The sequence below is a fragment of the Pituophis catenifer genome, unplaced genomic scaffold, assembly GCF_029215685.1.
Source record: "Pituophis catenifer annectens isolate HBS135680 unplaced genomic scaffold, rPitCat1.0.hap2 SCAF_14, whole genome shotgun sequence".
Classification (NCBI taxonomy): Eukaryota; Metazoa; Chordata; class Lepidosauria; order Squamata; family Colubridae; genus Pituophis; species Pituophis catenifer.
The window spans coordinates 14,455,688-14,476,535 of record NW_027256894.1 but is presented as its reverse complement, the minus strand read 5'-3'; the positions used below and the strand labels follow the sequence as shown (position 1 = coordinate 14,476,535).

Here is a 20,848-nt window from a genome sequence, read left to right as displayed (position 1 = left end):
TCCTTCAACAGGCAGAAGCCTTACTCATAGGTTCACCCCTTACCAAAGGGACAAATTGAGGACGAATTAAAAACCACAATGAGTTTAGAAGCAGCTCTTATGCCAAAAAAATAGTTTGTTTGGGTCTTTGAGAAGTTGGATGAACTTCAGTTGGGACTGATTTATTGAAATAGGAATCTTAAATGTGTTATTATCAGTAGCTGTTCCAGAGGAGGGTTTCAGCAGGTTCTGACCAGTTCTGGAGAACCGGTAGCGGAAATTTTGAGTAGTTCGGAGAACCGGTAGTAAAAATTCTGACTGGCTCCGCCCCCATCTATTCTCTGCCTCCCAAGTCCCAGCTGATCGGGAGGAAATGGGGATTTTGCAGTAACCTTTCCCTGGATTGGGGAAGGAATGGAGATTTTACAGTATCCTTTCCCCAGAGTGGAGTGGGAATGGAGATTTTACAGGATCCTTCCCCTACCATGCACACCAAGCCACGCCCACCAAGCCATGCCACACCCACTAAGCCATACCCACAGAACCGGTAGTAAAAATTTTTGAAACCCACCACTGATCTGTTCATTGCAGAAGAACAGAACAAGATCAAAGAGATGTCTTTTTGTTTTTCATTTATGGTCTTTTGAGTGGCAGGTTTAGAAAAAAGAAAGAATCAAATTAAATTCTATACAGGTTTGGAAACCTGAACCCTGCAAGAAAATACCCAGAGAGAAACTCACTGTCCAATGGGTAAAGTCCGTCCACTGTGGTCTAATCCTCCAGGCCCCCAGATGTTGTTGTTCATAGTTTCAGTCCCTGTATTTCCACTTTCACCCACAAAAAGGCTATTTTTAATTTCTTGTTTTGATCCGTCGTCGTGCGGGAAGGTTCCTCCACTAGGAGAGATCAAAATGGCTGGTCAGCGTGGCTTCTTGGGCCAAACCCTGCTTTTCTGTAACTGCAGGAGGTAAAAAACTCTGAATAGCAGCGGTGGGTTTCTACCGGTTCACCCCAGTTCGGGCGAACTGGTAGCGAGAGCGGCAGGAGGCTCCGCCCACCTGCCTGGATGTCATCATGGACGCTCTGTGCATGGGCAAAAGGTTTTGTGCATGCGCAAAAGCAAAGCGAGTTCCGAACCAGTAGCGAAGGTAAGTGAAACCCACTACTGCTGAACAGGAACCAAGAATGCTTACCTAAAGATGAGGCAAGGCCGGACATGACAAGGAGTGGCTGGGAGGGGAGGGCTGAGTCAGGGCCGGGTGTGGCGAGGTGCCCCTCAACATGAGTGATGTCGTGTTGGCCACGTCCACCCAGTCACATGCCCATCCAGCCATGCTTACCCAGCCGGTCATTAGGGCAGAGAACCGGTTGTTAAATTATTTGAATCCCACCACTGCCTAAAGGTGCTTTTTTTCAAAAGGCAACTGGACTTTGTTTTTGCTTGAAGACATTTTGCTTCTCATCCAATAAGCTTCTTCCGTTCCTCTTGGATGAGAAGCGAAACGTCTTCAAGCAAAAACAAGGAAAGTCCAGTTGCCTTTTGAAAAAAAGCACTGCAGGACAACCGTGACCTGGATGGCTGAGAATGTTGTGGTCCGCCAGCTGCCAGTGGAGCTAGTAGCAGAGTCGGACAGCGAGGAGGCTAGGGAGGACCATGGGCCAGTCCTGGAGTCTGGGGAAGGCCCAGATGAGGGCTCTGCATTGGAGGCAGAGATGAGGCCAGGGCCATCTGGGAGTGAAGTCCGGACTCCGGAGCCTCCAGAGTCGGACAGCAGAGAGGCAGAGGAACAGGAGGAGCCTGTTCTTAGTGCACGCATGCACAGAGCTGCCAGAAGGCAAGAGCAGCTAAAGCAAAAAGGACAACTCAGGAGTAAGGCCAGGAGATGATTGACCCCTCCCCATAAGGCTTAAAAGAGCAGCAAAGGCTGTTATAATAAAATAGTTTTGTAGGAGAATAATTGTGTCCTGTAATGACTAAGTGAGCCTAAAAGTCACAACAGAGAATCTCCATACACAAGAATGCTTACCTAGCCAGAGTGAGGCCAATCCCATTGTCAGCGAACCTACAAGGAAGAAAGACATTCCTGGGTTAATCTGGAGAACTGGATTCCAGACTGTGCTTAATGACATTATTCATTTAGGCTGTTTAACTTTCTTGGTTCTCAGTAACATTCCCCCATTGTTGCAGTGGGGAAAAAAAAAATCATGATTTCTTAGACTTAAACGAGCTTCTTCGAATATTCAAGGATATGAAAAGAAAACTCATTAAACAAAGGGTTTTCAAACTGAATCTATAAAGAAGATGATGTTAAATATTATTATTGTTATTATATTATATTATTACATTAACAATATTATGTTGATGAACGCCACAACAAATATGCGTATTATGATTGTTTAAAAATAACTGTACCCAGACCACACACTGTTTGATAAAAATGGAACGTTATCTAAATAAAACAAATAAAACATTAAAAAAGAAACTGAATCTATGTATTATTCAGAAGTCCTGATTCTCCCAATATGATGCTAGATTATGAAGCAATAAGAGCATAAACAAGATCACTATTTCCTTCACTGCACTTTTCAACCAGGATTAAACATAACAGAAGCTGCAAATCCTAGAGAACTCAGTAAAGATGCTCTTTTAATAACGCACACATTTTGCAACTCATCTACCCCCAGATCATTTTGACGAAATCTTTCTCTTGGACCTTTCCTAACAAGTCCTTTACATTCTTGGGAAATTGTGGCTCTGGTCATTTATTCTGAAGTTGCCCCATAAAGTTGAAGGACAATTACAGAGCATGAACTACAATAAAGTTTCCTTCAAGACAAGGTTCACTCCTAGGGACTGCCTAGACAAGTCTCTACAGTTTTCTTGGCAAGGGTTCAGAAGCCTTTGCCTTCTTCCTAGGGCTGAGTAAGAGTGACTGGCACAATGTCACTCAATCTGGTTTGGGGCTGGCTGCAACCCAACAAGACAGACAAAGACTTCAGAGGATAATTAGAACTGCAGAAAAAAACCATTGTTACCAACCTGCCTTCCATTGAGGACCTGTATACTGCAGGAGTCAAAAAGAAGGCTGTGAAAATATCTACAGACCCCTCGCATCCTGGACATAAACTGTTTCAACTCCTACCCTCAAAACGACGCTATAGAGCACTGCACACCAGAACAACTAGACACAAGGACAGTTTTTTCCCAAACGCCATCACTCTGCTAAACAAATAATTCCCTCAACATTGTCAAACTATTCACTATTAATCTTCTCATTGTTCCTATCACCCATCTCCTCCCACTTATGACTGCATGACCGTAACCTTGTTGCTGGTATCCTTAAGATTTATACTGACTTGATTATTTGTACCCTATGACTATCATTAAGTGTTGTACCGTATGATTCTTGATGAATGTATCTTTTCATTTACGTACACCGAGAGCATATGCACCAAGACAAATTCCTTGTACGTCCAATCACACTTGGCCAATAAAGAATTCTTTTTTATTCTATTCTATTTTTCCTAAACTGGAATTCACAGTTTCCCAGTTTCGAGCCCAGCACCTTAATCAGTACTATGCCAACCTGCACTTTCCAGTTTAACTTAGCTGTAGGATTTCCCAGTGTCTCCATCTAAGTACTATTGAGGTTCAATCCTGCTTATTTTTTTAGACCAGAAAGTGGGTCTAAATTTGAATTTAGTTGGGGGGTGGGGAAGTAGAAAGATGGGAAAACCCCCTAAAATTATTAAATTAAATTAAAATTATCGCATTAAAAGAGCTAGCAAGTTATGTTCCTGGTTTAAAGCAAATTACTCTCTTGCCTTCCCAAGTTGCTGCACTGAAAAAATAATATAAATTGCAATATACTTTGCTCTGGTACAGTAACAAAATATTAAAGCAGCTAGATCCCCACAGCTATAAAAATACTTAAGTTATGAAACCTGGAAACTTATTTGAACTTGGCCTGGATAAACACTGCCAAAAACTTAACAAGCTGGGGGAAAAAACTTTTTGGGATTTGAAAAAAATAAAAATAAATAAATAAAAGAGCTGAGTTATTCAAATTGGTTGTTAATATACAATTACAAGGGCTGTTTGGATGAAAGGAAACCCGAAGGCTAAAAGAAAGAGAAATAAGCCTATATATGATATTGTTTATGCTGATGAGCTTTCACCACGTTGTGGCACATTTGTATGTATTAAATCTATATTCTACTAGAAGTCTCTGACTTTTAACTGGGTGAAACAATGCCTCATAAGGCAACAGTTTTTGAACCAAGGTGTTCCAAATGGGCTAATTTACAGAATGTGTCCCAACGTTCAGGACCCATAACTACCAAGGGAATGAAGCAGTGGTGAAATCCAATTTTTTTTACTACCGGTTCTGTGGATGTGGCTTGGTGGGCGTAGTGTGGCTTGGTGGGTGTGGCTTGGTGGGTGTGGCAGGGGAAGGATATTGCAAAATCTCCATTCCCACCCCACTCTGGGGCCAGCCAGAGGTGGTATTTGCCGGTTCTCCAAACTGCTCAAAATTTCCACTACCAGTTCTCCAGAACCTGTCAGAACCTGCTGGATTTCACCCCTGGAATGAAGTTTGAGAAGGTTGTGGCTGCTTTCACACTACCGGCTGCTATTGCACTACTGGGCTGCTGCTGTGTTCATGTGATCTTCATTTTCAAAGTTCCCTGACAGTTTCTCATCCAGTCCCATAATCCCTTGCTCCCTCCCTTCCCCCCCCTCCCAGCAGCAGCCACTAACCTGCTTGCTGAGAAGGGAAGAGAAGGGAAGGAGATTTCCGATGCTCCCTGTCAGATTCTCAACAAGGAAACTCATTGGGGAAGCCAGCAGGAAGTCGGAAGTCACTCCTACTTCCACAGGGTTTTTATGGATGCCTTCAGTCATTCTGTCTTTCTATTTAGGTAAAGAAGTATCTCTGGAACAATGACTCAGCAAGGCACTGATTGTCTAGTAAGAACTAAAATTAACTACACAGCATCATTCATATTGTGGTTTGAAGCTGGAGAAAGTTAAGGTCCTTATTCTAAGGAAGTTACTAATCTAAAGATTAACAAAAAGGGGACTCTGCCTTTTGTGACTTGAAATCAAAGGCAGGAAAAAGAGGATAAGCAATTAAAATAGTGCTAAATTTGTATTATATATTTAAAGTAACTTTAATAGGATTGACATCTATAGACGTACATGGAACTATCAAGACAGCTGGCTTGGAATTGTGATTAGGTGCTGAGCTAGAAAGCAGGAGATTGTGAGTTCTAATCTTTTCTTAGGCATGAAAGCCAGCTGGGTGACTTTGGGCCAGTCCGCCTCTCTGTCTCAAGCCATCCCATTCACAAACTTGTGTTTGTGGGGAAAATACGACACAAGAGCTTTGGCACAGTGGTTAGAGTGCAGTACTGCAGGCTACTTCTGCTGACTGCTGGCTGCAGTCAGTTTGGCAGTTCAAATCTCACCAGGCTCAAGGTTGACTCAGCCTTCCATCCTTCCGAGGTGGGTAAAATGAGGACCCAGATTGTTAGGGGCAATATGCTGACTCTGTAAACTGCTTAGAGAGGGCTGTGAAGCACTGTAAAGCTGTATATAAGTCTAAATGCTATTGCTATTGCTACAGTATTCTGTGCCCTGTGTATGAAAGAAAGGTGGAAAGAAAGTCACTCTAAGAACGAATAAAAGTTTAAGAGCTGCATGGAGAGGGAATACAACTCAGAGGACACCCTGTGTAAAAGCCTTGGCCTTTGCAAATTAAAAACAAACAAGCACCAGCTACAGGTGAGATGAGAAGAAGCTCTACACGAACCACGGAAAGTTACTGCCAGATGCAACTGCCAAGACTGAGTAGGATGGGCAAACAGTAAAGCCTATTTTAAGGCAACTTGTTAGTTCTCTGTGGCAGCATCACCAAATTCCCAGAATCTTTTTTTGTTATAAGAATTATACTGTAAGATACAGGTCAACCTGTAGCTGTACTACCCAGAGATATTTTTAGAGTGAAATCTCTTTTGGAAGGAAGAGAGGAGCGACTAGTGATAAAATAAGGCAGTGCAGTCTTTGAAGAAAAATAATAATAATACTACAGGTAGTCCTTGGGTTACGACCATAATTGAGCCCAAAAATGTATGTGCTATTGAAACATTGGTTAAGTGAGATTTGACCTAGATTGGATCCTGCAATCCCAATCTATTATCCTGGGACATGTACAGTATATTCACCTTTCGTTAGTGAGTTTTGTCCCATTTTATGACTTTTCATGCCACAGTTGTTAAGTGAATCATTCCATTGGTTAAGTTAGTAACCCGGTTGTTAAGTGAATTTGGCTTCTCCATTGATTTTGTTGGTCAGAAGGCTGCAAAAGCTGATCACATGATCCCAGGACTTTGCAACCATCATAAATATGAGTCCGTTGCCAAGCATCTGAATTTTGATCAGGTGACAATGGGGGGGTGGGCAAGAGGGGGAATGCTTCAACGGTTGTAAGTGTGAAAAAGGTCATAAGTCACTTTTTTCAATGCCGTTGTAACTTTGAATGGTCCCTAAATAAACTGTTGTAAATTGAGAACTACCTGTATTTTAAATTACCAGCATCAAGTACTTTCCTTACATTTCTCTTTCGGCAAAGGCTGTTAAAGCTAACTTTGGATTTCTGTAGATCGTTGGACAGTTACAGATTACCACCAGAAACGCTACGGAACAGTTTTCATATTAATCCTTGCTTATCTGAGATAATACTTGGCTGTGTGTAGATTAGAAGCAGGCCTATGTGAAAACAATTTTTTGGGTAAAATATCCGTAGTTCTCAAAAACATGCGGTTGTTTTGTTTTAAACTAATACAGGCTGCCCTGAGACCAGACGGAGAAGGAAATACTTAGGGTCGGTTTTCAAGACACAAACAGACTGCAGCTCAGAGGCAAAACAACAGTCATGTGTTTTGCAGAGTTGTGTTGCGCCAAGATCAGATTTCTGCAACAGGATCCGATCCAGGTGTGTTAGACTTTGAGCAGCTGGTGGCTCTGAGGGTTGGGACTTCGAACAACTGCAGACCTAACACATTTGGAAAATGTTAGGCTGGGGAAGGTTAAGAGACCAATTTGCCACAGTAACCACAAGCACCTGGTGGAATGGATGGAGTCAGCACAGCCATTGTTGGTTGAATAGGAGGGCAATTTCCGGTGTCAAACAAGCACACCAGAGTTGCTTGCACTTCTTGGCTTCTAGAGCACACCAGTAGCAACCTGGAAATTTGGGGTGAGTCCAGGTCAAATGGAATCTCACTAAGACAGGAAATCTTGGAGAGTCAGCTTTGAGCAGAGCTGCATTAAAACTTAAATAACATGAATGATTTTGTTTAAAGCAGGGGTCACGGAGTTGTAGAATCATAGGGCTGGACGGAAGCGACCTTGGAGCAAGGTGGGCTGCTGGGGGTTCGCAGGGGTTCGGGAGAACCTCTAGCTAAGACTCTGTGCAGTTCAGAGAACCCCCAAATCTCACTCCTGGCTGGCCCCGCCCACCCCATCCCGCCCCTCCCAGGAGTCCTCACGCAGCCCGTTTTGGATGCAGGTAAGTGCAGGACACGCGCGGAGGCTCAGGGAGGGTGAAAAACGGGTCTACCGGAAGTTCGGGAAAGCCGGAAACGAGCCCATTTCCGGCCTCCAGAGGGCCTCCGGAGCCTGGGGAGGCCGTTTTCGCCCTCCCAGAGGCTCGAGACAAGCTTCCGGAGCCCGGGGAGGGCAAAAACGCCCCCCCCCACTGTGGGTGCAGGAAGCTGACTAGGCCACGCCCACCATGGCCATGCCCACCCAGCAACTGGGCAGAGAACTCCTTGCTAAAACTTTTTGAAGCCCACCCCTGCATAGGGCTGGACGGAAGGGACCTTGGAGCAGTGGTGGGATTCAGCCAGTTCGCACCACTTCGGGAGAACCAGTTGTTAACTTTCTGAGCAGTTTGATGAACTGGTTGTTGGAAGAAATCATTAGGGCAGAGAACCGGTTGTTAAATTACTTGAATCCCACCACTGCCTTGGAGATCTTCTGTAGTCCAACCCACTGCCCAAGGCAGGAGACTATTGCATCTTGGACAAAAGTGATTGCAAAGGTGTCTGCAGAGGGTTCGAGGAAAGTCATCATGGCTACTGCAGCCAAGAAAATGAACCTGCCCCCTTGTTCATGGAAGTAAACAAGGGTGCGGCTTCAGTTTCATAGCTGTGGCCAGCATCTTGAATTTTTTTATTTATTATTTTTACCAGCCCTCTCTTGCATAGGCAACTCTGGCGTGAGGATTGGTTAAAGGACTAGAGCTGGAGAATTAAAATCTTCAAGATTTAATCTGAGACATCTGATGTTTGCTGGTCCCTGCCCAGAGTCCTTGTGGACTGGGGCAGGCTATAAAAATTGTAAATAAAACGTTAAAAAATAAACACGTAATTGGGTTCATCCAGCATTCCCAGAAAGCAAAATAAGGAAACGGTCTTCCATCTGTACGAGAGCTTTGCGCTGAGCATTGTTTACGCAGCCTCTCTTCCGAAGAACACTGTCTTATGTCTACTTCCCTAGCCCTGGAATTCTTAGCAAGCATTGGCGACCGCATTAAATAAAAGCACCAGACCAGATTCTTATATTGGACTTTCGAGGAAGAAGAGTTTGTTTAAAATTCTTTTGCTGCAGCATATTGTAAAAGGGTGCACGCACACCGACGTGCATAACAAAACGCACACGATGCACCGACACAGGCTTCACACACAAGCTGGGGTTCTATTGGCCAAAACAAGAAGCTTGCTGCCTTGCTGATTTTTCATTTAAATTTCAGCCAGATGAAAGACTTTGGAAAAAGGAGATTTAGCCCAATCCGGCTTCTGCAAAAATGGGACTGAAGAGAGATTAAGACTCACTGGCAGTCGTCCAACCACACATCGCCTCCTCTCAACCAAGCTCCATGGTCCTGGTTCTTGTAAGCGATGAAACGTTGAATGAGAGCTGGCTCCCTGGGCTTCAAAGGGTCAGCATCCTGGTGCGGGCTGTATCTGGAATCGCAAGAGGCAAGAAAAGGGGGATTAGCGACCCCAGGAAAAGATCTCGAGGTTGGCTGCTTTGATTATTATCCTCTCACAAGTTCCTGCATCCAAGTCAAGCTCCTAGTTTTCATTAGAGAACTTCAAGGATCAGGAGATGCATGGGGAAAAAAAATAGCAAATCACCATTCTTGAAGATGATTAGAAACTTATAGGGAATGAGAATTTAAGATAGAGACTTGGAGTAGGAAAGGTGTTCCTAGATGGTAACATTTTGTGGCTTGGCAGGTCAGATCCAGTGGTGGGTTTCAAAAAATTTTATACTACCAGTTCTGTGGGTGTGGCTTGGTGGGCGTCACTTGGTGGGCATGGCAGGGGAAAGATACTGTAAAATCTCCATTCCCTCCCCACTCCAGGGGAAGGATACTGTAAAATCTCCATGCCCACCCCACTCCAGGGGAAGGATACTGTAAAATCTCCATTCCCTCCCCAATCCAGGGGAAGGTTATTGCAAAATCTCCATTTCCTCCCAATCAGCTGGGACTCAGGAGGCAGAGAATAGATGGGGACAGCGCCAGTCAGAATTTTTACTACCGGTTCTCTGAACTACTCAAAATTTCTGCTACTGGTTCTCCAGAACTGGTCAGAACCTGCTGAAACCCACCTCTGGTCAGATCCTCTTTGCAAGAAAACAGCCCAAATCCATGCAAAATTTCCCATGGATAGGAACAACAACTGTAATTCCAAATCCAAGGCCACCAAAATCAGTTTACCTTCCAGAAATCAGAGTCAGGATTGGCCGTTTGTCTTTGGCTGATGCTGGCGTTGTTTTGACCCCATTATCAATTATCATTCCAGCCTGGGGAGAAAGAGGAAAGGTGTTTGGTAAGCAATATCTTCAATATATTTCATGGGGGGGCGTGTTTGACAACATCAACCCCAGCAAAGGAATTCGATGCCTTATCTGGTACAAAATGGATCACACTTCCTTTTAGTTTCCTGATTTGGAGATTCCATTCTATCACCCATCTCAAATTCATGACTCCAAGAAGTCTGTCTGTCTGTCTCTCTCTCTCTCCCTCCCTCCCCCCCCTTCTCTCTCCTTGGAGCAAAACAGGGGTGAAATGCTCTGAAGTCTGCTACCGGTTCGCTTCATGCGAATGCACATCGTAAGAAACCTTTTCTGAGTCTGCAAAGGTAAGTAGAGCAGCTGGGGGAGGTGGGAGGACAACAGCTGTGCTGCGTGATCTAGATTCACTAGAAAGCAGGATTTCCTGCTTTCTAGTGAATATAAATCGCGTGGCACAGCTGATTGTTGCACAGCGGATCGTTGAATTTTTTTTTTTTTAACTTTTTAAAGCATTTGTTTACTACAGGTTCTGGCGAACTGGCCCAAACCAACAGCATTTCACCCCTGGAGCAAAAGGTAAAAAAACAGACTCTGCATATTTTCCTGTTTAAAGATAGCAGGAGAGTTTGCTTTTGATTTCAGGGGAATATGAGCAGTGACCAATGACGGCTTTCTCCTTCAGAAATTGGAAGAGGAAAAAGAGCATTAAACCACAAGAAATGTTTTCATGGCAGGTGGACTTACTCTGTAGTTGGAGTGGGCCCGATTGTTGTAAAATGAGCCCATTGGAATGTGTTCCGAATAGCCAGGTGGGTACATTCCGACAGAAAGTCCTGTTGGTACGTGATGTAGCACAAACCAAAATCCTGTTTCCTGCAAAGGAAAACAACGGTTTCAAACAAAGCAGAACTGGGTTACGCAAGATATTACAAACAAGGAAAATCTAATTATCTATCTATCCATCCATCCATCCATCCATCCATCCATCCATCCATCCATCCTAACTTACTTACTTACTTACCGTATTTTTCAGAGTATAAAATGCACCTTTTTCACCCAAAAAAGAGGGTGAAAATCTGGGTGCATCTTATACTCCGAATGTAGCCCCATCTAGCTTCTCAAAGGGAGGTTTTAGAGGCTGAAAAAAGCATCAGAAAAGAAGCTTCAGAAAAGAAACCCCCAAACAGAGCTTCAGAGGCTTTTTTTCGGAAGCTGTTTCGGAGGCTTTCAGAGGCTTTCAGAGGCAGGAAAAAACGTTTTTTCTGAAACGAGTTTCAGAAGTTTCAGAGGCAGAAAAAAAAGCAAGGCACAGAGCTCACAACCAAGGAACCTGTTGCTAAAATCCACCTCTGGGAACAGCTGATTGGGGGTATTCCGGGAGGTTGATCTACCTGCCAATCAGCTGTTTTCTTATTTTCCTCCCCAAAACCTAAGGTGCGTCTTATACTGAGGTGCGTCTTATACTCTGAAAAATACTGTACTTCCTTATAAAATCTATTGGCCACCCACCTTACCATAGGGTAATTCTGGGCGGCTTACAGTTATATCTAAATTAAAAGATTAAAAAGTTAAAAATTTTAGATAGAAAGTGACCATATGTGACAGCCAGTATGAAGTAGGAGCAGTGGTGGGTTGCTCCCAGTTCAGTCCGGTTCTGGCGAACTGGTAGTAATGGCGGCGGGAACTTCCACCCACCCGCCTGGACGTCATCATGAACTATCTGCACATGCGCAGAAGCTTCTGCATGTGCGCACTCCCATTGCGAACCAGTAGCGGAGGTAAATAGAACCCAACCCCTGAGTAGGGGTTAAAATGTTGAACCAGGAGTGGGAAGAGCTATGCTCTAATCCTCCCTTAGGCTTCGAAGCTGGGTACACAAAGAAGGGCACAGCTCATTGGAAAGGAAAAGGAGGACATACTAATTGTTTAACTTTCTTGGCATCTGCGACAAAAAATAGAAAGAAAAATAGCTCTCTTCTCCTACACGAGTCCTCCAATAGCAACAAGACTTATGTCAAAAGAACATCAAAGGAGCTCCTTTGAAGCCTGTTACTCTCCCACTCTCTCTCTTGGATCCTTCAATCTCAAACAAAGATTCAATAAGATCAGCTTAATAAGATGGCGAAGCTCTTGAACTTGCAATTATGCATAAGTCACTGCTCTGGACTCTGAGTTGGAAAATTTGCTTTTAAAAAATGATGTGCCCAGACACATCTTTGCAGAATGGTTTTCAGGAAATCTATTGTCATTCTTCCACACCCTAAAAATAATACTTTTTGTATGTATTTAGGGTGCATTTAAGAATTAATTTAAGAATGGGCTGGTCTCTCGCAGTCACTTAGGAAACGAGAGGCCTGTTTTACACAAATGATTTACAGATTGGATGAAGGGTTAGTAAGATTTTATTCCCAACCCAGCTTGGATTAAAGAATTGCATCCCAATAAACCTGCCCAAATGGCAAGTCCACTTTTGTTCCCATTGGAAAACATTTTTCCCCGAGAGCAAAAATCATCATACTCACTTCAGATCCTGCAGCTGCGCAATTTATGAGGTTGTTGTGTGGGTTTGCCAGCCAGAAAGTTGATACGGCACTGTTGGATAAGATAACCAAGTATGAGAAAGGAAAGCAGTTCCTTGACAGTGAGATGGGCAGCATATAAATTTAATAAATAAAATAAAACCCAAGCATTTTGTCAGATGTAAATGCCTTATTCTCTAATGTGTAAATAATGTATATATGGAACATCAGGGGTTAACTTATTACTTGAGCTTTAATGTATTCATATTTTACCACTCCCATTCCTGGCTCCGCCCCTTGTATATAAAAGGAGCCATCCTCCCCATTTTCCTTGCTTCTATCTTGAATATTCAGCGAATATAGAATGCCTATTATGATTAAAGAGAATTATATTTAAACCTATAACTTCTATTATCTTTATTGAGTCTGATCCTGAAAATATTGCAACAAGCTGGTAGCAGAGGATGGTTAATTGACTCAATAAGTAATTAAAAAATGTCCAAGAAAGATAGGCCCAACACCAGGGCCTACAGCAAAGAAATAGAAACTGATCAAGAGATGATCAACGAATCCACTAATGCGATTTCGAGAGAATCCGAAGAATACACCACTGAAGAAGAAGAACTGATGAGTGAAAATAACGACCAGGAAGAAATCGAGATAGAAAATAACGAACTCAGGTCAGAAATATTAAAAATACTAAAAAGCCAAAAGAATGATGAAAGCCTCATCGCGGACCTCCAGGAGATGCTGAGGAACAGCGGAGCAGCGAGAGAGAAAAACGTCATTAAAGAAAAACCCAAAGATCAAAAAACTGTGAGTGAAATGACTACTGAGAAAATAGTTGTAAAAAAGAAAAGATGTGACCCCGCGCGAAATTTTGAACGGCAGCCATCTTGGTTTCAACGAACTTCAAAAGAGAGTGAAGCAGAGCCAATCAAAACGCTCAGTTCAAAATTTCTGGCGCGAAAAACACTATCAGACGAAGAAAGTGAAAAAGAAGTCTCAAACTCTTCAGATGAACCAAAATCAGAAAGTGAAGACGATTTAACAAAGTCTCAAGTAAAGTCAGCAATGAAAACGCTTTTTGCTGCTTTTGGGCCAAGATTGAAAATCTCCAAGACATCGACGAAGAAGCAAGAAATCAAACCGACAACTCAAGACCTGCACGCTCCCATCCTGACTTCGAAAACGACGACACCCGAGCCCAGAGAGCCATGCCGATTCCGCCCTACACCGCAGACAGAATCGAGTGCCAGCACACACAAGAGAAAGAGAAGAACCGCCGCCATCACCAAAGCCCCAAAAACCGAGCCAGAGACCGACTCATCTGAAGAGGAGCGGATCGAGAGAGCTGAAATGGAGAGAACCTTCCACAACGGCGCCAAAGAAGAAATGAGCAACGCGCATGTGCAAAACTACGTAGACGGCCCCGAAAGACTTGAACTGGCCAGAGAACCGCGCAGACTCGTTACAAGCATCCCAATGCCGTTCTGTAATTTCCTGCACTTGAGAGACCACGGACTGCCTCAGGTTGTAAGTAATGGACAAAATAATGTGGGGAACTTACCCAGTGACTTCCCAAAACTTAGAGTTGATGGCATTAATTTACAAGAGTGGTACCAACAGCTTCAGGTTATTTTTATGAAAGAAAATTTACTATTCTTTATAACTAGTCCTCCAAGAAGACCTTGGACTTTAAAAATAGACTGTTTACATCATAGAGCATTTTTCATAATAATTTCTAGCGTGTCTCCTGCAATGTATCATAGCATCAAACCAAACCTAACTGTATCAGAAATAATTCAATGCATGTTTAATCTATTTCACAGCGATAGCGTAGCCACAACCACAAGAATGTCTAAGGATTTCTTTTCTTCTAGAGTGAAACCAGGGGTTTCTATAAGTGAACATTTGATAAATCTAAACAAAATAAGAGCTGAGCTGCAATTGAGGGGGGAAGTGATTTCAGATCAAACTATGAAAAGTGTTATTATCAATTCACTTGATCCATCATGGGATAGCTTTATGTCACACTTAGATACCATTAATTTGGGATATTTATCAATAGAAAGTCTATCTAACAAATTGATAGCAGAAGACAATTCAAGAAAAAATCGTTCCAGTAACCAAACAGAACACAAATCTTTTAAGAAAGTAGTCTTTCGAGATAAATATAATGAAGCCTTTAGATGCCACAATTGTGGATCCAGGGAACACAGTAGAAGAGACTGTCCCAAAGTCCCAAGGGAGAGACATAGGCCAGAATATAGGAGCAAATACAATTACAGACAATCTTCCACAGATAGACACAAATATAGAAGTCCACCAAACTACAGAGAAAGTAGAGGGGGTAGAGAAAATTCAAAAGAGAGAAAATCTGGGTCACTAAATGGGCTAAATAAACAAGACAGCACCAAAACACAACAAGATGAGAACAATAATTGGCTTATTGATTCTGGTGCAACAAATCACACCACTAATAACAAAAGTATATTATCTTCATTTACAGAAGATAAGTTTGTGATAAAGGTAGCTAATCAAGAAAAGGTTCAAGTATTAGGCAGAGGAAATGTGACCTTGCCTGGTTTAGGGAAAATAGAGGGGGTATTATTAATCCCAGAAATACCTCACAACATACTAAGTGCTATAAAACTAAGCAGAGAATCTGACATCAATATAGTTATCTCAAAGGGGAAAGCAACTATAGAAAAGAACAAAACAAATGTAGGCACTGTGATGATAAAAGGGGGTCTACCCTATCTGATAACCAAAGAAAGATGGTTACATAACATTGATTCAAATATGGAAGATTGTATTGAAGCAGATGATGAAAATGTCAGTAACAGTGACAATGATGAATGTAAATTAACTCATGATAACAAAAATACACACAATGAGAAGAAACCAAAAATAGGTAAACCAATTCATGATGAGTGTGCTCATATCTTACATAGGAAGTTAGGACATGCTAGCTTTCCTGTAGTACAAAAAATGACTGAACACGCAGAAGGTGTAAAAATAAAAAATTGTGAAAATTATTTAGAATGCTCAGTATGTAAATCCACCAAACTAAAAACCAGTCCTAGACCAAAAAAATCTAACAGATCAACTAACAATATTTTTGATTTGGTACATATGGACTTAGTTGGTCCATTAACTCCATCAATTACCTATAGAAAACGTTACTTCCTAACAATAGTGGATGATTACAGTCGCTATGGTTTTGTTTACACATTAAAGCACAAGGATGAAACTTTTCAGAAATTTAAGGAATTCTACAAACGCATAGAAACACAACATAATATCAGAATAAAACAAATTATGACAGATAGGGGATGTGAATTCATGTCTAAAGAATTCTCCCAATGGTTAAAGGATAGAGGGATGCTACATTTCACGTCCAATCCATTTTCTGCCTTTCAAAATGGGATTGCAGAGAGAAAGAACTCCACACTACAAACCATGATTAGATGCACATTAGAGGATGCTGGTTTAGGCAAACAATTTTGGTCAGAAGCCTTACATTATTCAAATTACACTCAAAATAGAACATGGTCCAGTATTGTGAATAAGACACCATATGAGGTGATGTACAATAGAAAACCTAAATTAGCACACATGCACATATTTGGAGTTACTGCAGACGTGCACATACCTAAACAATTGAGGAGAAAGGGAGAAAACGTATCCAGGAGATTAAGATTCATGGGATACGAAACTGGAACCAAAGGGTACAGATTCATCGATAATAATAACAAATTTATAGTATCCAGAACAGCTGTGTTTCATGAGCAGGCCAATTGGTCTAAGTTGCACCTTAATGAAATTTTTCCTAATAAAAGCAAAGATAATATATCTTGCGAGGAAGGAACAACAGAAAATCAAAATATTAACAAAAGTAAGAACAAAACCAAAACTTGGACAAATAGTCAGCATAAAATAAAGACAGACACATTAACAAAAAAGGAAGCCAGATATTTGCATGACAACCATAGCAAACCTGAAAGAAATATTAGAAATAATAGAAACCAAATACCAAATAAATACAAAGATTATATTATGCATATGGATGGAGAACAAATAACACCTAATACATATGAGGAAGTATTGAAACTTCCCCGTGAAGAAAGAGAAAAATGGGAACTAGCTATGGAAAAAGAAATGAAAAGTTTACAAGGATTAAATGTATTCACACCTGCGATCGCACCTAAGGATAAAACAATTATAGGTACCAGGTGGATTTATAAAATTAAGAATTTAGAAGGAGGTAATACCTTATACAAGGCCAGACTAGTTGCACAAGGTTATGCACAAAAATATCCAGAAGACTATACTGACACATATTCACCCACAGTGAGAACAGAGAGTGTCAAAACAGCTCTTGTAGTAGCATCTGCACTCAATCTAGACGTGTTTCAATATGACATACAGACTGCATACTTACATGCAAAATTAGATAAGGAAATATATGTAAGAGCACCACACAGTCAATACACTAATAAGAACGAAATTTGGTTACTAAATAAGAGTCTGTACGGATTGAAGCAATCTGGCAAAAGATGGTACGATTGTTTGGTAAAAGTACTAAAGACCATGGATTTCAACGCCACCACTGCTGATAACTGTTTCTTTGTAAAAAAGAGTAATGATCATATTGAATTTGTATTAATTTATGTGGATGATATTTTATATATTGGAAAGCATAAAGAGAGCAGGGAAATCTTTGTAAATAAGTTAAACGAACACTTCTCATTGAAATCACTAGGTAAAGTGAATAAATACCTTGGTGTACAAATTAACAAAACAAAAAGGGGATTCAAACTTACTCAAAAAGATAAAATCATTGAGCTCCTAAACAAATGCAACTTAAATAATGCCAAAACATGTGACACACCTATGCAAACTGATTTTCTTAGAAACAATGATGAATCTTCCCCTGAGTTTAAAGACAACACATTTTACAGATCAGTTATAGGTTCACTCCTTTATATATCTAATTGGACTAGGCCAGATATTGCATTACCTCTCAATTTATTGTCAAGATATGTTAGCAAACCAACCTTGTATCATTGGGAAGCTGTCAAAAGAATTTTAAGATATCTGAAAAGTACATTAGATTTTTGTTTAATATTGGAACCCAATAATGACAAAGAACCAAAAATTACTTGTTATGCTGATGCAGATTGGGCTGGTGATACATCATGCAGAAAGAGTACCTCTGGTTATGTTTTTCTATTGAACGATTGTCCAGTTTACTGGTATACTGGTAAACAAGAACTGGTAGCCACCTCTACCACAGAAGCAGAATATGTTTGCTTGTCTAAAGCTGCAAATAACCTTGTATGGTTCAATGATTTGATCACCGATGTTTGGAAGAAACCTACTTTACCATTTATTATGCATGAAGATAATAAAGCGGCCATTGAAATTTCTAGATCCGATGCAATTGGACAAAGGTCCAGGCATATTGATATAAAATTTAAACACGTGAGACAACTATCTCAAGACGGATTCATCAAAGCAATACATTGTGATACTTCTGAACAATTAGCTGACATATTAACAAAACCCTTACCTTCTAAACAACACAAATATTTAACTTCTAAATTATATGTATTATATTGTCCTGAATCTGAATGTAACTGGTGTTGTATAACGAACCGGCATTTAGAGGGGGATTTGTCAGATGTAAATGCCTTATTCTCTAATGTGTAAATAATGTATATATGGAACATCAGGGGTTAACTTATTACTTGAGCTTTAATGTATTCATATTTTACCACTCCCATTCCTGGCTCCGCCCCTTGTATATAAAAGGAGCCATCCTCCCCATTTTCCTTGCTTCTATCTTGAATATTCAGCGAATATAGAATGCCTATTATGATTAAAGAGAATTATATTTAAACCTATAACTTCTATTATCTTTATTGAGTCTGATCCTGAAAATATTGCAACACATTTTCTGTGGAAAATGATCGAGAATAAGTAGAAGGATTATTTTCCTTGATTCTGGGGAGCTGCGCATTTAGGAACTGTATGATATATACATGGAACTTTATCCAGTTCAATCAGCGTCCAGAAATAATGTATGTGTGATACCGCCTCAACAAAGAGTATGGAAAACATGAATGAAAAGTTAAATCTTTGTCCGAAATAATAGCTAGGCCTTTTGTTTTCCAGGCATTTTTAATAGGAATGATGAATTAGATGTTGTTGTGGCCTGTTGGATGCTGGCCTCTCCCGCAGCCAAATCAGAGGAAGAGGAGGCGTGGGAGTCAGAGTCGGCATTAAAGCAACCTGAGAACTCAGAAGGGGAAGAGGGAATGGAGCTGGCTGAGAGAGAGAGATGGAGGCGGAGCCTGGGCTATCCATCAGCCCTCATATGGAGAGTTAACAGCCCCCAGGTCTGCAGGTGGCTGATGCGGAAGAGGAGGAACAGCTGGGTCCAGTGCCTGATGCGTGGATGTGCAGAAGGCAGAGGAGAGGAGAGCAGTGGAAATCCGTGGGCCGATCCTTGGGATGGATCGGCCCACCTAGCTCTGGGGATAAAAGGCAGGGGGTGGAGATTATTAGATGTGGCAGACATCTAATTGTCTTCTGACCGAACAGACTTGTTAGCCTGCAGTGAAAGAGAAACTTGTTGCCGGGGCTGCCGGCGCTCCTAATAAAGGAATCTTTGAGTTAACTTCAGAGAGTTTGTCGTGTTTGGGGAGCTGGGTCAAGTTAGGTGCGCCCTTCTATTCTCCCACTGGAGAGCAAAAGAATTTGAATGTTTTTGATTTGATCTGATGTTCCTCATGGAAAATGCCTTTTTGGGGCCCAATGTTCAGGCGGCTATTTCATGCAAGTAAAAGAACGGACATTTCATTTGGTTATGAGTTCTCTTTGTATGCTCAGTGAGCCATGCAACATTCTGTAAGCCAGAGATAATTTTTTTTTAAAAAAATGAAATGTTTCTCTACTCACTTGCAATCCTGTCTAGGTTTTGGGACATATCCTGGATAAGCATCTTCAGTAATGGTCTTGCACATTCTTGTGTCCCTGTCGGACGGTAGCAAAGTCCCTGGTTTCACCACAAGTCCAAGGCAGTGATCAAAGGTATTACGTACTTCAGGCCCATCTTCAGTGAAGAAGCAATGACCCAACGAGTCATACCCAACCACGTCCTTGATCTGAATGGACAAAAACAGCAAGAAGATGGATGGAACTGAGCCCAGGATGCTCCAAGGACAAGCCTTCCTCTCAACAAAAGTGTGTGAAGTACACAGCTTCAAGAAGGCTCAGACATTAAATTTAATAGAGGCTTAACACATCTGCTTGGCTTGTTATTTTTAGATGCATGCAGAAAAACCCTGCCCCAAACATACTGTCCTCTTTCTGTATTTTATATTTTGGCAGCAGATTTTGGAGTTTTCTTGTATTATGCTACAGATGTTCCAAGATTAGGTACATATTGTGCTGGGCTTGTATTTTGTTTTCACTGTTATGCTATATGGCTTCAGCTATTTGCAGATTCCAACCCCCCACCCCTTGCTGACATTTATTAATCTCGCTTCTTGCCACATAGATACGTAAGTAATAAATAAACCTTCTTGGAAGGAACATTACAGTGACAACACATAGTCCCAAAGTGTAATGCCTTGTTTATATATTGTTCTGCCCCAGCTCCGGATTCTCGAGGATATTGAAACACACCAACGGTCCTTGTCAAATTTATTAAGTAGCAAGAATAAACCAAAGTCCGGCAAAGGTTAGCAACCAGCCCAGAAAGCAAGATATGATAAGACTTTTCCAAAAATGCTGTGATGATAATTACAGTTGTTTCTAGCAAGAAACTTACTAACGGCATGTGACTTAAATAGGCTAAGGGAGTGGCCAATTATCCTCAAGCCTTACTCTCGAGGAGAGCTCCTCCTCCTGAGTAGCCACTCCTGCCTTTTGTCAGCCCTGCGTGCTCGAGCATTGAGGAGAGGCTCCTCCACTTCACTCTCTGCACTTGAAGGAGCCTCTGGAGGTTCTAAAGGCCCTGGCTGAGTCTCTGGCTCTGGCACCACATCCTCTTCAGCCTCCTCACTGTCCGACGTGAGCGCCAGCTGCACAGGCTGCTGGCACGACACCACACCAGCCTCCTCCTCGTCGGGATCAGCCACGATCCGCGCAGGCCGCTGGCGGGCCACAATATATGTAGGTCTTTGGTTATTCGGATTTTCTCCCGCGTAAAATTGGAAGTGTCTTGGTGACGTTTCGACAAAGTCTCAAATAACCAAGAATTCGCGGGAGAAAACCCGAATAACCAAAGACCTACATACAAATACCCGCGAAAACCTCAGAAAACAAATATATATATATATATATATATATATATATATATATATATATATATATATATATATTTCTCACAGTCTTGATGCTTATCAGTTATTCCTGATGGGTTATGTCTGCTGCACTAGTTACACTGAGAAATTATTTGTTTATA

At 41.6% G+C, this 20,848-nt stretch overlaps 1 protein-coding gene across 1 annotated transcript in view; it reads right to left on the bottom strand.

Moving 5' to 3' along the window:
* The window catches only part of CEMIP (cell migration inducing hyaluronidase 1), an 80,548-nt gene that overhangs the window by 13,316 nt on the left and 46,384 nt on the right, over positions 1 to 20,848 (bottom strand). Inside the window, 7 exon segments of the mRNA XM_070953815.1 lie at positions 720 to 875; positions 2,007 to 2,042; positions 8,881 to 9,012; positions 9,774 to 9,859; positions 10,595 to 10,723; positions 12,373 to 12,442; positions 19,339 to 19,544. Of these exon segments, the coding sequence (XP_070809916.1) occupies positions 720 to 875; positions 2,007 to 2,042; positions 8,881 to 9,012; positions 9,774 to 9,859; positions 10,595 to 10,723; positions 12,373 to 12,442; positions 19,339 to 19,544 (815 nt within the window).